Source organism: Pristiophorus japonicus, chromosome 19 (genome assembly GCF_044704955.1).
Source record: "Pristiophorus japonicus isolate sPriJap1 chromosome 19, sPriJap1.hap1, whole genome shotgun sequence".
Lineage (NCBI taxonomy): Eukaryota > Metazoa > Chordata > Chondrichthyes > Pristiophoridae > Pristiophorus > Pristiophorus japonicus.
The window spans coordinates 28,960,361-28,974,984 of record NC_091995.1 but is presented as its reverse complement, the minus strand read 5'-3'; the positions used below and the strand labels follow the sequence as shown (position 1 = coordinate 28,974,984).

General features: G+C 46.1%; 1 protein-coding gene across 1 annotated transcript in view; it reads right to left on the bottom strand.

The window, feature by feature from the left end:
- Positions 1-7,028: 7,028 nt before the first annotated feature.
- LOC139230402 (zinc-binding protein A33-like) overlaps positions 7,029-14,624 on the bottom strand; it is a 28,219-nt gene continuing 20,623 nt past the window's right edge. Inside the window, exons 5-6 of the mRNA XM_070862241.1 lie at positions 10,453-10,565; positions 7,029-7,555 (exon numbers count right to left, since the gene is read on the bottom strand). Coding sequence (XP_070718342.1) covers positions 7,029-7,555; positions 10,453-10,565 — 640 coding nt within the window. The remainder of the gene's footprint in view (positions 7,556-10,452; positions 10,566-14,624) is intronic.

Sequence of the window (14,624 nt, the reverse complement as noted above, 5' to 3'; positions counted from 1 at the left end):
ATTGGTTAAGACTCCCCATGCTCTTCTTCAAAATAGTTCCATGGGATCTTTTATGTTCACCTGAGAGAGCAGACGGGGCCTCGGTTTAACCAAAAGACGGTTCCTCTTAAAGTGCAGCACTCCCTCTGTACTGTCGACCTACATTAGGTGCTCGAGGTATTGGAGCGGGACCTGAAACCACAACCTTGTGCCTCACAGGCGAGAGTGAAACCCACTGAGCCGCAGCTGACAGAGTCCACGCCTGCCCTTGCATGACATTAAAAGCAGCAACTCCCCCGCCCCAGGGGAACGGAGAGCAATCGCGGTGTCCCACCTCAGCTGGGATCATGGATCGCAGGGAGTTAAACGTGGGGTCTTTCCGGTCCGGGTAGCTCAAACCCATAATCAGCAGTGTCGTTACCCGCTTAAGTAGCTTTTTAAAAAACTGGCTTCCACAGTTCATTTAGAAGGCGTGACCCAATTTCAAAAAGCTGGCCTCTGATTGGACATTCAGAGCACAAACGGAGTTTTTTAATCACCCAACCATAATCGAGGGGTGTGAAGATTGACACTGTTACATCACCTGATGTAAACAAGACACATCTGATCAGATAACTTGATTACAGCATTGTATTCTACAATGTTCCTTCTTGCATAAATGTAACTATTAAGCCTTCACACACTCTAGCGTTCAACAATATTACATTTCCCTAACATTCAAAAGATTGAATCAGGAACACAATAGTTGACAATTGAGTTAAATGCTAATTCCTCCTTATTTTTCACATTCTGTTGGTCCCATGAAACACTCCCAGCTGCAGTCAGATACAGAGTAAAGCTCCCTCTACACTGTCCCATCAAATACTCCCTGGGCAGATACAGCATGGGTTAGATACAGAGTAAAGCTCCCTCTACACTGTCCCATCAAACACTCCCAGAGCAGATACAGCACAGGTTAGATACAGAGTAAAGCTCCCTCTACACTGTTCCATCAAACACTCCCAGGGCAGATACAGCACAGGTTAGATACAGAGTAAAGCTCCCTCTACACTGTCCCATCAAACACTCATAGGACAGGTACAGCACGGATAAGATACAGAATAAAGCTCTTTCTATACTGTCCCATCAATCACTCCCAGGACAGGTACAGCACGGGTTAGATATCAAGTAAAGCTCCCTCTACACTGTCCCATCAAACACTCCCAGGGCAGGTACAGCATGGGTTAGATACAGAGTAAAGCTCCCTCGACACTGTCCCATCAAAAACTGCCAGGGCAGGTACAGCACGGGTTAGATACAGAGTAAAGCTCCCTCGACACTGTCCCATCAAAAACTCCCAGGACAGGTACAGCACGGGTTAGATACAGAGTAAAGCTTCCTCTACACTGTCCCATCAAACACTCCCAGGGCCGGTACAGCATGGGTTAGATACAGAAAAAAGCTCCCTCTACACTGTCCCATCAAACACTCCCAGGGCAGGTACAGCACGGGTTAGATACAGAGTAAAGCTCTCTCTACACTGTCCCATCAAAAACTCCCAGGACAGATACAGCACGGGTTAGATACAGAGTAAAACTCCCTCTACGCTGTCCCATCAAACACTCCCAAGGCCGGTATAGCATGGGTTAGATACAGAGTAAAGCTCCCTCTACACTGTGCCATCAAACACTCCCAGGGCAGGTACAGCACGGGTTAGATACAGAGTAGAGCTCTCTCTACACTCTCCCATCAAAAACTCCCAGGACAGGTACAGCACGGGTTAGATACAGAGTAAAGCTCCCTCTACACTGTCCCATCAAACACTCCCAGGGCAGGTACAGCACGGGTTAGATACAAAGTAAAGTTCCCTCTACACTGTCGCAGCAAAATGCTTGAGCACAAATCTCAGAATATCGGCATCTAATGCACCAGTGGAAAATTGTTGCACATACGATGCTGTGTCCTTTGAGATTGGCAATTCCATGAAAATTAGGGTCATTTTTGTGCTGTAAGTCCATGCTTGCTTGGAGCCAGAGATTAGTAAAACTCTCTCCACCAATCAGTAGACAGTCATCCTTTAGTGCCCTGGTCTGAGGCATCTGCACCAGTCCATAGCTCACAGATTTCAAAAGTTTCAGATGCATTGATAGATTCCAATCTGCTCATTGACCTCAGCCACGTGGATATCTGGTGAAGTGAGGCAAATGGTGTTTCCATTGCAGAAGCTTTCCATTTAGGCGAGACACCACTTGCCTATTTCCATTTCCACAACATCTTCCACCCTCCAGTTTTGCCTCCATTCAAAGCCAACACTGCTGAAACCCTCATTCCCTCTTTCCTCACCTCCAGACTCTTTAGGCCAGCCCCACAAGCACTTCCCTATATATCATCATCATCATACGCAGTCCCTCGAGTCGAGGATGACATGCATCCATGCCAAAAAGTTCGGAGGTGTTTCAATGAAGGACCTCATATTCCAGATCCCGAACTACATGTTGAAGAGTAGAAGATGCCTGTGCGTGGATTTTTTTAACGTGTGGTGGCCGTTGCACACCAGCCACCACACGGGCTTGACAGAGCTAGGTCTTGGTCCAGTAGCAAGGATTACCCAAGATAACTGGAGACCAGCTCTGCTGTACGGACCAACCTGTGCGCACACATATCGCAGTGTGGTCTGGCCCATGCTGCCCCTAGGCCCTCGCCTCTTCTGGGCCCCGAACTCTCACCTCTCCTAGGCCCCGATCACGTCCCTCTTCAATCTCTCGCTGTTCATTCACCCCAACCTCGCCGCTCCTGCAGTACCTGCCCAATCGGCAATCTGGATCTTGGTGATGTCCAATCCAGTTGCCCTATATAACCCCACCACCCACATCCCATCCTGCACAACATCCTTGCTTCCGCTATCCCTGCTGTCCTTACAAACCTCCGGTGCCTTCCCATCCCCTCCACCCACCCAAAAATAACAAATTCAAAATCCTTTTTCAACCTGCGACCTCCTCCAGCCTTACTTGCAAGCACCTATCCTCCACACATCCAACTCTAGCCAGTTTTGCATCTCTCCCTCCTTCCGCTCCATCTTGAGTCACAGAGTCATCGGCCAGTTTGGTTCGGCACCCTGCCACATTCCATCGAAACCTTCCGCCTTACAACCTTGAAAAGCATCAACCGCACCTTGCGCCACCTCCCCGACCTCTTCTCCCATCACCGTTCACTCGTCTCTATTTAATTCTGCAGAGCAGCTTGCAACATTGTATTGCTTTACTGGCACAATATAGCAACAATGACTTGAAATTATATAGCACTTTTACCATAGTAAAAACATCCTTCGGCATTTCACCGGAACGATATCAAACAAAATTTGGACACCGAGCCCACATAAGGAGATACCAGGACAGGTGGCCAAAAGCTTGGTCAAAGAGGTAGATTTTAAGGAGTGACTTAAAGGAGGAGGGAGTGCTTGAGAGGTATAGGGAGGGAATTACAGAGCTTAGAGTCTAGGTAGCAAAAGGCATGGCCACTAGATGAAAATAGTGGATGAGCAAGCGGGCATGATGAGAGGAGCGTAGAGATCCCAGAGGATTGTGGGACTGGAGGAGATTACAGAGATAGGGAGGGGCGAGGCCATGGAGGGATTTGAAAACATGTGCGAGGCCCCTTGGGGAAGAGTGACCATAATATGGTGGATTTCTGCATTAGGATGGAGAATGAAACAGTAAATTCAGAGACCATGGTCCAGAACTTAAAGAAGGGTAACTTTGAAGGTATGAGGCGTGAATTGGCTAGGATAGATTGGCGAATGATACTTAGGGGGTTGACTGTAGATGGGCAATGGCAGACATTTAGAGGCCGCATGGATGAATTACAACAATTGTACATTCCTGTCTGGCGTAAAAATAAAAAAGGGAAGGTGGCTCAACCGTGGCTATCTAGGGAAATCAGGGATAGTATTAAAGCCAAGGAAGTGGCATACAAATTGGCCAGAAATAGCAGCGAACCTGGGGATTGGGAGAAATTTAGAACTCAGCAGAGGAGGACAAAGGGTTTGATTAGGGCAGGGAAAATGGAGTACGAGAAGAAGCTTGCAGGGAACATTAAGGTGGATTGCAAAAGTTTCTATAGGTATGTAAAGAGAAAAAGGTTAGTAAAGACAAACATAGGTCCCCTGCAGTCAGAATCAGGGGAAGTCATAACGGGGAACAAAGAAATGGCAGACCAATTGAACAAGTATTTTGGTTCGGTATTCACTAAGGAGGATACAAACAACCTTCCGGATATAAAAGGGGTCAGATGGTCTAGTAAGGAGGGGGAACTGAGGGAAATCTTTATTAATCGGGAAATTGTGTTGGAGAAATTGATGGGATTGAAGGCCGATAAATCCCCAGGGCCTGATGGACTGCATCCCAGAGTACTTAAGGAGGTGGCCTTGGAAATAGCGGATGCATTGACAGTCATTTTCCAACATTCCATTGACTCTGGATCAGTTCCTATGGAGTGGAGGGTAGCCAATGTAACCCCACTTTTTGAAAAAGGAGGGAGAGAGAAAACAGGGAATTATAGACCGGTCAGTCTGACCTCAGTAGTGGGTAAAATGATGGAATCAATTATTAAGGATGTCATAGCAGTGCATCTGGAAAATGGTGACATGATAGGTCCAAGTCAGCATGGATTTGTGAAAGGGAAATCATGCTTGACAAATCTTCTGGAATTTTTTGAGGATGTTTCCAGTAAAGTGGACAAAGGAGAACCAGTTGATGTGATATATTTGGACTTTCAGAAGGCTTTCGACAAGGTCCCACACAAGAGATTAATGTGCAAAGTTAAAGCACATGGGATTGGGGGTAGAGTGCTGACGTGGATTGAGAACTGGTTGTCAGACAGGAATCAAAGAGTAGGAGTAAACGGGTACTTTTCAGAATGGCAGGCAGTGACTAGTGGGGTGCCGCAAGGTTCTGTGCTGGGGCCCCAGCTGTTTACATTGTACATTAATGATTTAGACGAGGGGATTAAATGCAGTATCTCCAAATTTGCGGATGACACTAAGTTGGGTGGCAGTGTGAGCTGCGAGGAGGATGCTATGAGGCTGCAGAGTGACTTGGATAGGTTAGGTGAGTGGGCAAATGCATGGCAGATGAAATATAATGTGGATAAATGTGAGGTTATCCAGTTTGGTGGTAAAAACAGAGAGACAGACTATTATCTGAATGGTGACAGATTAGGAAAAGGGAAGGTGCACGAGACCTGGGTGTCATGGTACATCAGTCATTGAAGGTTAGCATGCAGGTACAGCTGGCGGTTAAGAAAGCAAATGGCATGTTGGCCTTCATAGCGAGGGGATTTGAGTACAGGGGCAGGGAGGTGTTGCTACAGTTGTACAGGGCCTTGGTGAGGCCACACCTGGAGTATTGTGTACAGTTTTGGTCTCCTAACTTGAGGAAGGACATTCTTGCTATTGGGGGAGTGCAGCGAAGATTCACCAGACTGATTCCCGGGATGGCGGGACTGACCTATCAAGAAAGATTGGATCAACTGGGCTTGTATTCACTGGAGTTCAGAAGAATGAGAGGGGACCTCATAGAAACGTTTAAAATTCTGACGGGTTTAGACAGGTTAGATGCAGGAAGAATGTTCCCATTGTTGGGGAAGTCCAGAACCAGGGGTCACAGTCTGAGGATAAGGGGTAAGCCATTTAGGACCGAGATGAGGAGAAACTTCTTCACCCAGAGAGTGGTGAACCTGTGGAATTCTCTACCACAGAAAGTAGTTGAGGCCAATTCACTAAATATATTCAAAAGGGAGTTAGATGAAGTCCTTACTACTCGGGGGATCAAGGGTTATGGCGAGAAAGCAGGAAGGGGGTACTGAAGTTTCATGTTCAGCCATGAACTCATTGAATGGCGGTGCAGGCTAGAAGGGCTGAATGGCCTGCTCCTGCACCTATTTTTTATGTTTCTATGTTTTCTATGAGAATTTTGAAATCGAGACGTTGCCGGACCGTGAGCCAATGTCAGTCAGCGAGGATAGAGGTGATGGGTGAAGGGAACTTGGTGCGAGTTAGGACAAGGGCAGCTGGGCTTTTGTCTACAGTGGTTGTTAGGAAACGTTGGTGAACCCAAGGCATTGAAGCGAAAATGTGAAGACAGTAGGGTTGGCATTCTGCAAAAGTTAAAGAACTTGCATTTCTATAGCACCTTTCAGGATGCCCCAAAGCACTTTACAACCAATGAAGTACTTTTTGAAGTGTAATCACTGTGGTAAGGTAGGAAATGCAGCAGCCAACTTGCGCACAGCAAGCTCCGACAAACAGCAATATGATAATGACCAGATAATCTGTTTTTTTTTTAGCAGTGTTGGTTGAAGCAAAATTATTGGCCAGGACAGTGGGGTGAACTCCCCCTGCTCTTCTTTGCAATGGTGGCCATGGAATCTTTTACTTCGAGCTGAGAGGGCAGAGGGGGCTTCGGTTTAACATCACATCTGAAAGACGACAATTCTGACAATGCAGCGCTCTCTCAGCACTGCACTGGGGGTGTCAGCCTAAAATTTGTGCTCGAGTCTCTGGAATGCGGGCTTGAACCTACACCCTTCTCTCTTAGGCGAGAAAGTTGCATAGGAAAGTGCTATATTTACTGCTGTGATAGTTAGATCTTTGGGGTCTAAGGAATCAAGGGATATGGAGATTGGGCGGGAAAGTGGAATAGAGGTCGATGATCAGCCTTGATCTCATTGAATGGCGGAGCAGGCTCGAGGGGCCGTAGGGCCTACACCTGCTCCTATTTCTGATGTTCTTATGTTTTTACCCACTGAGCCATGGCTGATGGATAACAGCCAAGGAGCCAGAGGACCTTCTTCATCCAAACCTAGCTACTGTTAAATGTCTATCACTTGGTCAAAATCATCTCCTGCTCAAAAAGGCACATGCGTTGGCTTGTAATTGTTGACGGTGGACTTTATAATCACATCTCATTATCCAATGGATAAGACACTTAGCTGGATAACCTTTAATCCATGGACTTTCATTCCTCCACCACCCCCCTCTGCCCCTCCCCGCCCCTTCTCCCTCTTTCCATTTGTCATAAATACAAATGGAACAGCTTCAAGAGTTCAGTCTCTGCTGTTTCCAGGTTAGGCAGAGGGAGAATGAAGGGGTAGAGCTTCTCCACAAAGCGGTGGTAGAAGGTGTAGAGATGGGACATGTCACCGCTATTGTAAAATGACAGCTGACCCCTCTCGTAGTCCAGGTAGACCCCGACCCTCTCGGGCTTGGTGTCGGCGCTGCCGTGGGACCAGTGCACCTTCCCGTTCCACAGCCTCATGCTCCAAAAGCCATTGGCCGGCGTCAGGGCAACATCGTCACTCCTGTTGACAGTCTCAGCGGCCACACCGACGATCCAGCCAGACATGTTCTCCACATCCACCTCCCAATAGTGTTGCCCACCGGTGAATCCTTCGGTCGCCAGCACTGCCACGCAGAAGGTGAATCTCTTGGGGTTCTCCGGCAACTGCTTGAACTTGGTCCGCCGCTTGACCATGGTGTGGTCCTTGGACAGGATGAGGCTGGGGTTCGCTGTCTCCGGGTCGAAGATCAAAGGATCTGGAGCTGCAATACAGAGACAGCGACTGGTCAATTCACCCGCTATTATGTAAGAGTTGTACTGGAGGCTGTTCAGAGAAGGTTCACTAGGTTGATTCCGGAGATGAGGGGGTTGACTTATGAGGAAAGGTTGAGTAAGTTGGGCCTCTACACATTGTAGTTCAGAAGAATGAGAGGTGATCTTATTGAAACTTATAAGATAATGAGGGGGCTCGACAAGGTGGATGCAGAGAGGATATGTCCACTGATAGGAGAAACTAAAACTAGCAGCTATAATCTCAGAATAAGGGGCCGCCCATTTAAAACAGAAATGAGAAGAAATTTCTTCTCTCAGATGGTTGTAAATCTATGGAATTCTCTGCCCTGGAGAGCTGTGGAGGCTGGGTCACTGAATATATTTAAGGTGGAGATAGACAGATTTTTGAGCGATAAGGGACTCCAGGTTTATGGGGACCGGGCAGGGAAGTGGAGCTGAGCCCAAGATCAGTTCAGCCATGATCTTCTTGAATGGCGGAGCAGACTCGAGGGCCATTCCTGCTCCTATATCTTATGTTCTTATGTTCCAAATGTCAGAGGACACGCGTTAAAAAGGAGAAAAGGAAGGGTAATAATCAATTGGGATTTTTTTCACCCTGAAGATAATGGAGTTGTGGAATGAGTTGGAAAGAAAGTCTTGCATTGAAACAGCACATCTCACAACTGAACAATCCATCGGAGTTATAAAATCATAGAATAGTTACAGTACGGAAGGTGGCCATTCGGCCCGTCGAACCGTGCCGGCTCTCTGCAAGACCCTCAGTTAGACCCACTCTACTGCCCTTTCCCTGTAGCCCTGCAATTTTTTTTCTTTCAAGTACTTATCCAATTCCCTTTTGAAAGCCATGATTGAGTCTGCCTCCACCGCCCTTTCAGGCCGTGCATTCCAGATCCTAACCACTCACTGCGTAAAAAAGTTTTTCCTTATATCGCCTTTGGTTCTTCTGCCAATCACCTTAAGTCTGTGTCTTCTGATTCTCGAACCTTTTGCCAATGGGAAAATTTCTCTCTATCTACTCTGTCCAGACCCCTCATCATTTTGAATACTATCAAATCTCCTCTCAATCTTCTCTGCTCGAAGGAGAACAACCCCAGCTTCTCCAGTCTATCCACGTAACTGAAGTCCCTCTTCCCTGGAATCATTCTCGTACATCTTTGCTCCACCTTCTCTAAGGCCTTCACATCCTTCCTAAAGTGTGTGCACAGAGTTCACAATGAAGTATTTTTTGAAGTGTAGTCACTGTTGTAATTTAGGAAAAACGGCAGTCAATTTGCCACAGCAACGTCCCACACACAACAAAGTGACAATGATCTAGATCATCTGTTTTTAGTCATTATGAGAGAGGGATAAATGTTGGCGCAGACAATGGGGAGAACTCCCCTGCTCTTCTTCAAAATAATGCCATGGGATCTTTTACATCCACCTGAGAGGGCAGACAGGGTCTCGGTTTAATGTCTCATCCAAAAGGCGGCACCTCCGACAATGCAGCACTACCTCAGCACTGCACTGGGAATGCCAGCCTGGATCATGTGCTGAAGTCTCTGGAGCGGGTCTCAAACCCACGATCTTCTGACGCAGAGGATCAGATAGGGCTACCCATTGAACCACGACTGACACCTACCAGGGAAGTAACATGCGAAAGGCAATTGAAGTGGGTTCAAGAGGCAACTGCATGTCTTTCGGAGAAGTAAAAGGATCGCGGGATACAGTGAGAAGGTGGGTAGACAGGGCTGATGTCATGGAAAGAGATGTGCTTGCTGAGTCTAACAGCCTTTACTGTATCTAAAATCTCTTGGGGAGGTCTCGTGGGCCATATTTTGAGTTCCACATGACTTGAGCTAACAGCGCAGGCTAGTCGCTTGCAACATTCAGTAATAAGTAGAAAACTGCCTGCGTGACCGGTAATTGTTTGCCTCAGCCTCTCTTTATAGACTTCAGCTGGGATTAAATCTGCTTGGCAGTATTTAAACCTGCAGCTGGTTGACTCGAATTCAGTTTTGATATAGTTCATAAGAACATAAGAAATAGGTGCAGGAGTCGCCCATATGGACTCTCGATCCTGCTCCGCCATTCAATAAGATCATGACTGATCATCGACCTCAACTCCACTTTCCTGCCTGATCTCCACATCTCTTGATCCCTCTAGACTCCAAAACTCTATCTATCTCAGCCTTGAATATATTCAGAGACTCAGCATCCACAGCCCTCTGAGCAGAGAACTCCAAAGATTCACATCACTCTGAGTAAAGAAATTCCTCCTCATCTCTTTCTTAAATGGCCAACCTCTTCGTTGAGTCTGTGCCCCCTAGTTCTAGACACTCCAGCCAGGGGAAACAACCTCGCAGCATCTACCCTGTCAATCCCCCTCAGAATCTTGTATGGTATGTTTCAATGAGATCACCTCTCATTCTTCTAAACTCCAGAGAGTATAGGCCCATTCTACACAATCTCTTTTAAGAGAGCCCTCTCATGCCAGGAATCAATCTAGTGAACATTCGTTGCACCGCCTCGAGGTCACGTATATCCTTCCTTAGATAAGGAGACCAAAACTGTGCACAGTACTCCAGGTGTGGTCTCACCAATGTAGCACGACTTCCTTACTCTTATACTCCAACCCCCCTTTCAATAAAAGACAACCATTTGCCTTCCTTATTGCTTGCTGTACCTGCACGTTAACTTTCTGTGCTTCTTGCATAAGGACCCCCAAAGCTCTCTGAATACCAAATTTAAAATGGTTTCTCACCATTTAAAAATATTCTGTTTTTCTATTTGGGCATTCATTTGGGCACGGTGAGTTAGCTGGGCCGCCGGCGTAGTTGTTAGCCTGTAATTCCACGACAGAAAGGAAGGAGGGCGGGAGGGTTACCTGGGCTGATGATGCTCAACATCTGTTTCCAAGCTGCGTACTGCAGAGGCCCATTGAAGTCCCCCACACTCAGGTCAGGCGGCTGAAGGATAGGCTCATTGTGCAAGTCACTTCTGAAAAGTCAGGAACACGATTAGCAAATGTGCAGCGGGACAGCTCTGTACAACTGGCATTGTGTGCGAGAGTGCAAGGCTGGGGTGTGAGAGTGTGTAAACAACAACAAAAACTTGTATTTATATAGCACCTTTAACATAGTGAAACGTCCCTAGGAGCTTCACAGGAGTATTGTGAAATAAAAAATTTGACACCGAGCCACGTAAGTAGAATTTAGCACAGGTGAGCAAAGGCTTGGTCAAAGAGGAGCGTCTTGAAGGAGGAAAGAGAGGCGGAGAGGTTTAGCAGGGAGTTCCAGAGCTTGGGGCCCGGGCAACAGAAGGCACGGCCACCGATGGTTGAGCGATTCTAATCAGGGATGCTCAGGAGGGCAAAATTAGAGGAGCGCAGACATCTCGGGGAGTTATGGAGCTGGAGGAGATTACAGAGATAGGGAGAGGCGAGGGCCATGGAAGGATTTGTAAACAAGGATGAGAAGCAGGTGAACATGTGTGTGATAGTATGCGAGTAGATATGTGAGTGTAGGGGTGAGTGTTTGACTGTGTGTGGAGCAAGGGTCGATGGGCATATGTTTTGAGTGTGACTGCATGTGCAAGTGTGTGTGTGAATATGAATGGCTGGGTTTACGTGCGTGTTTGTGCATGTATGAAAAGTAGCATGTGAGTATTTGTGTGAGTGTGTTTACATGTGTGAGTGTGCATGTATGAAGGAGCATGTGAGTATAGGCGTGAATCTTTGCGCGTGTTTATACAAGTACGTGAGTGTGTTTATATATGTACGAATGTGAGTGTGTTTATATATGTACGAATCTGTGAGTGTGTTTATATATGGATGAGTCTGAGTGTTTACATATGTACGAGTCTGTGACTGTGTTTATATATGTATGAGTCTGAGTGTGTTTATATATGTATGAGTGTGAGTGTGTTTATATATACACGAGTGTGAGTGTGTTTTTATATATATATACGAGTCTGTGAGTGTGTTTATATACGTACGAGTCTGTGAGTGTGTTTACATATGTACGAATGTGAGTGTGTTTATATATGTACGAATCTGTGAGTGTTTCCATATGTACGAGTCTGTGACTGTGTTTATATATGTACGAGTGTGTGTGTTTATATATGTATGAGTCTATGAGTGTATTTATATATGTATGAGTCTGTGAGTGTGTTTATATCTGTATGAGTCTGTGAGTGTGTTTATATTTGTATGAGTGTGACTGTGTTTATATATGTATGAGTCTGTGAGTATGCTAATGTATTTATGAGTAAGTCTGTGAGTTTACAAGTCTGTGCCTATGCCTTTGTGTGTTTATGAGATAATTTGAACCTAAGGCAGGAATCCCATGGGATCGGGTAGAACACCGCCCAATATTACCCTCCACTGACTTCAATGGGAGAGTCAAATCGGGTGGGGTATGAAACCAGCATTGCCCAATCCTGTGGGTTTGTGGGTGGGCGGGTTCTGGTAAATTTGCCTTCTATGTGTAAGTACGGGGGAAGAATGAGTTGAGGGAGTGGCTCCTGCTGAGGCTGCGTTGGTAACAAACACTTCCCCATATCACCTGTAAAAGTGTGCATTACATGCTCGCGCCATTGGCACAACAGGGTTTGTAATGAGAATCCACCAACATGTGAACTAACATCGCGCAACGTAATTCAACCTGTTTGTGCTCACATCATGAAAGCACTCCTTGCTGGCCTTCTAATTTTCTCCCCTCCTCTTCTGTGCCCCTAGGTCATTCCTGAAGTAAGATTCCAGGGCACTTGACACCCACCCCCCCACCCCCAATCCCCCCCGCCGGTAACTCAACTGTGTCCATTCTTCTGTCAGCTCAGACAGTGCCAGCAGCGTATTCAACAGTGGTGGGGCTGACATTGGAGCCTGATCCTGTTCTCACCCGAGTATATAAACACAGGGCCCAGAAGAGCCAAGGGCCCAGGGGCAGCACGGGCCAGCCCACACTGTGATATGTGTGCGCACTAGGTCCGTGCACCAGAGCAGGTCTCCAGCCGTCCTGGTTAACCCTTGCGACTGGACCAAGACCTAGCTCTGTCAAGTGTGGTGGCTGGAGTGTAACAGTCACCACATGTTAAAAAAATCCACGCACAGGCATCTTCCACCCTTTCAACTGGAGTTCAGGACTGGAACATCGGGCCCTTCATTGAAACATCCGTGAACTCATGTTGCAGGAAGTTATCCTCGTTCGAGAGACCGCCTATGATGATGATACACTCGCAAATTCACACGCTCCAACTTACACACACTTATAAACACACCCACAAACACACTCACACACATACACTCAATTGCACACTCACACACACACATACACACATGAACACAACACAATCACACATGCAACAACAAATATTTTGCGCCTTTAACATTAAAAAACTTAGCGATAATGCCAAAATTTGACACCGAGGCATATAAGGAGATGTTAGGGCAGATGACCCCCAAAAATTAAATGAATAAGAAAAAAAGCTTGGTCGAAGAGGTAGGTTTTAAGGAGCGTCTTAAAGGAGGAAAGAGAGGTGGCGAGGCGGATAGGTTTAGGAAGGAATTCCAGAGTTTAGGGCCCAGACAGCTGAAGGCACAGTCACCAATGGTGGAGTGATTAAATTCAGCGATGCTCAAGAGGCCAGAATAGGCGGAGTGCAGAGGTCTAGGGGGGATTTATAGGAATTGTAGAGATTACAGAGATAATGTACATATACACTCACACTTACATACACTAACACTGACACCCAAACATGCACTCACGCATGCACACATTCACACACATGCATACACTTGCATACACTCACACATGTATACACACACTTACATATAACAAAAGCAACATTCTGCGAATGCTGGAATCTGAAATAAAAACAGAAAAGGCTGGGAACTCAACATCCAGAGCTATTCAACATTCAGGAAGGATAGACAGAAAGGAAAAGGAGGTGGGATAGCATTGCTAGTTAAAGAGGAAATTAACGCAATAGTAAGAAAGGACATTAGCTTGGATGATGTGCAATCTGTATGGGTAGAGCTGCGGAACACCAAAGGGCAGAAAACGCTAGTGGGAATTGTGTACAGACCACCAAACAGTAGTAGTGAGGTTGGGGATAACATCAAACAAGAAATTAGGGATGCGTGCAATAAAAATACAGCAGTTATCATGGGCGACTTTAATCTACATATAGATTGGCGAACCAAACCTGTAGCAATGCGGTGGAGGAGGATTTTCTGAAGTGTATTAGGGATAGCTTTCTAGACCAATATGTCGAGGAACCAACTAGAGAGCTGGCCATCCTAGACTGGATGTTGTGTAATGAGAGAGGACTAATTAGCAATCTTGTTGTGCGAGGCCCCCTGGGGAAGAGTGATTATAATATGGTAACATTCTTTATTAAGATGGAGAGTGACAGTGTTAATTCAGAGACTAGGGTCCTGAACTTAAGGAAAGGTAACTTAGATGGTATGAGACGTGAACTGGCTAGGATAGACTAGCAAATGATACTTAAAGGGTTGACAGTGGATAGGCAATGGCAGACATTTATAGATTACATGGATGAACTTCAACAATTGTACATCCCTGTCTGGAGTAAAATTAAAACGAGGAATGTAGCTTAACCGTGGCTAACAAGGGAAATTAGGGATAGTGGTAAATCCAAGGAAGAGGCATATAAATTGTCCAGAAAAAGCAGCAAACCTGAGAACTGGGAGAAATTTAGAATTCAGCAGAGGAGGACAAAGGATTTAATTAGGAGGGGAAAAATAGAGTATGAGAGGAAGCTTGCAGGGAACATAAAAACTGACTGCCAAAGCTCCTATAGATATGTGAAGAGAAAAAGATTAGTGAAGACCAACATAGGTCCTTTGCAGTCAGAATCAGGTGAATTTATAATGGGGAACAAAGAAATGCCAGAACAATTGAACAAATACTTTGGATCTGTATTCACTAAGGAAGACACAAATAACCTTCCGGAAAGACTAGGGGTTCGAGGGTTTAGCGAAAAGGAGGAACTGAAGGAAATCCTTATTAGTCAGGAAATTGTGTTAGGGAAATT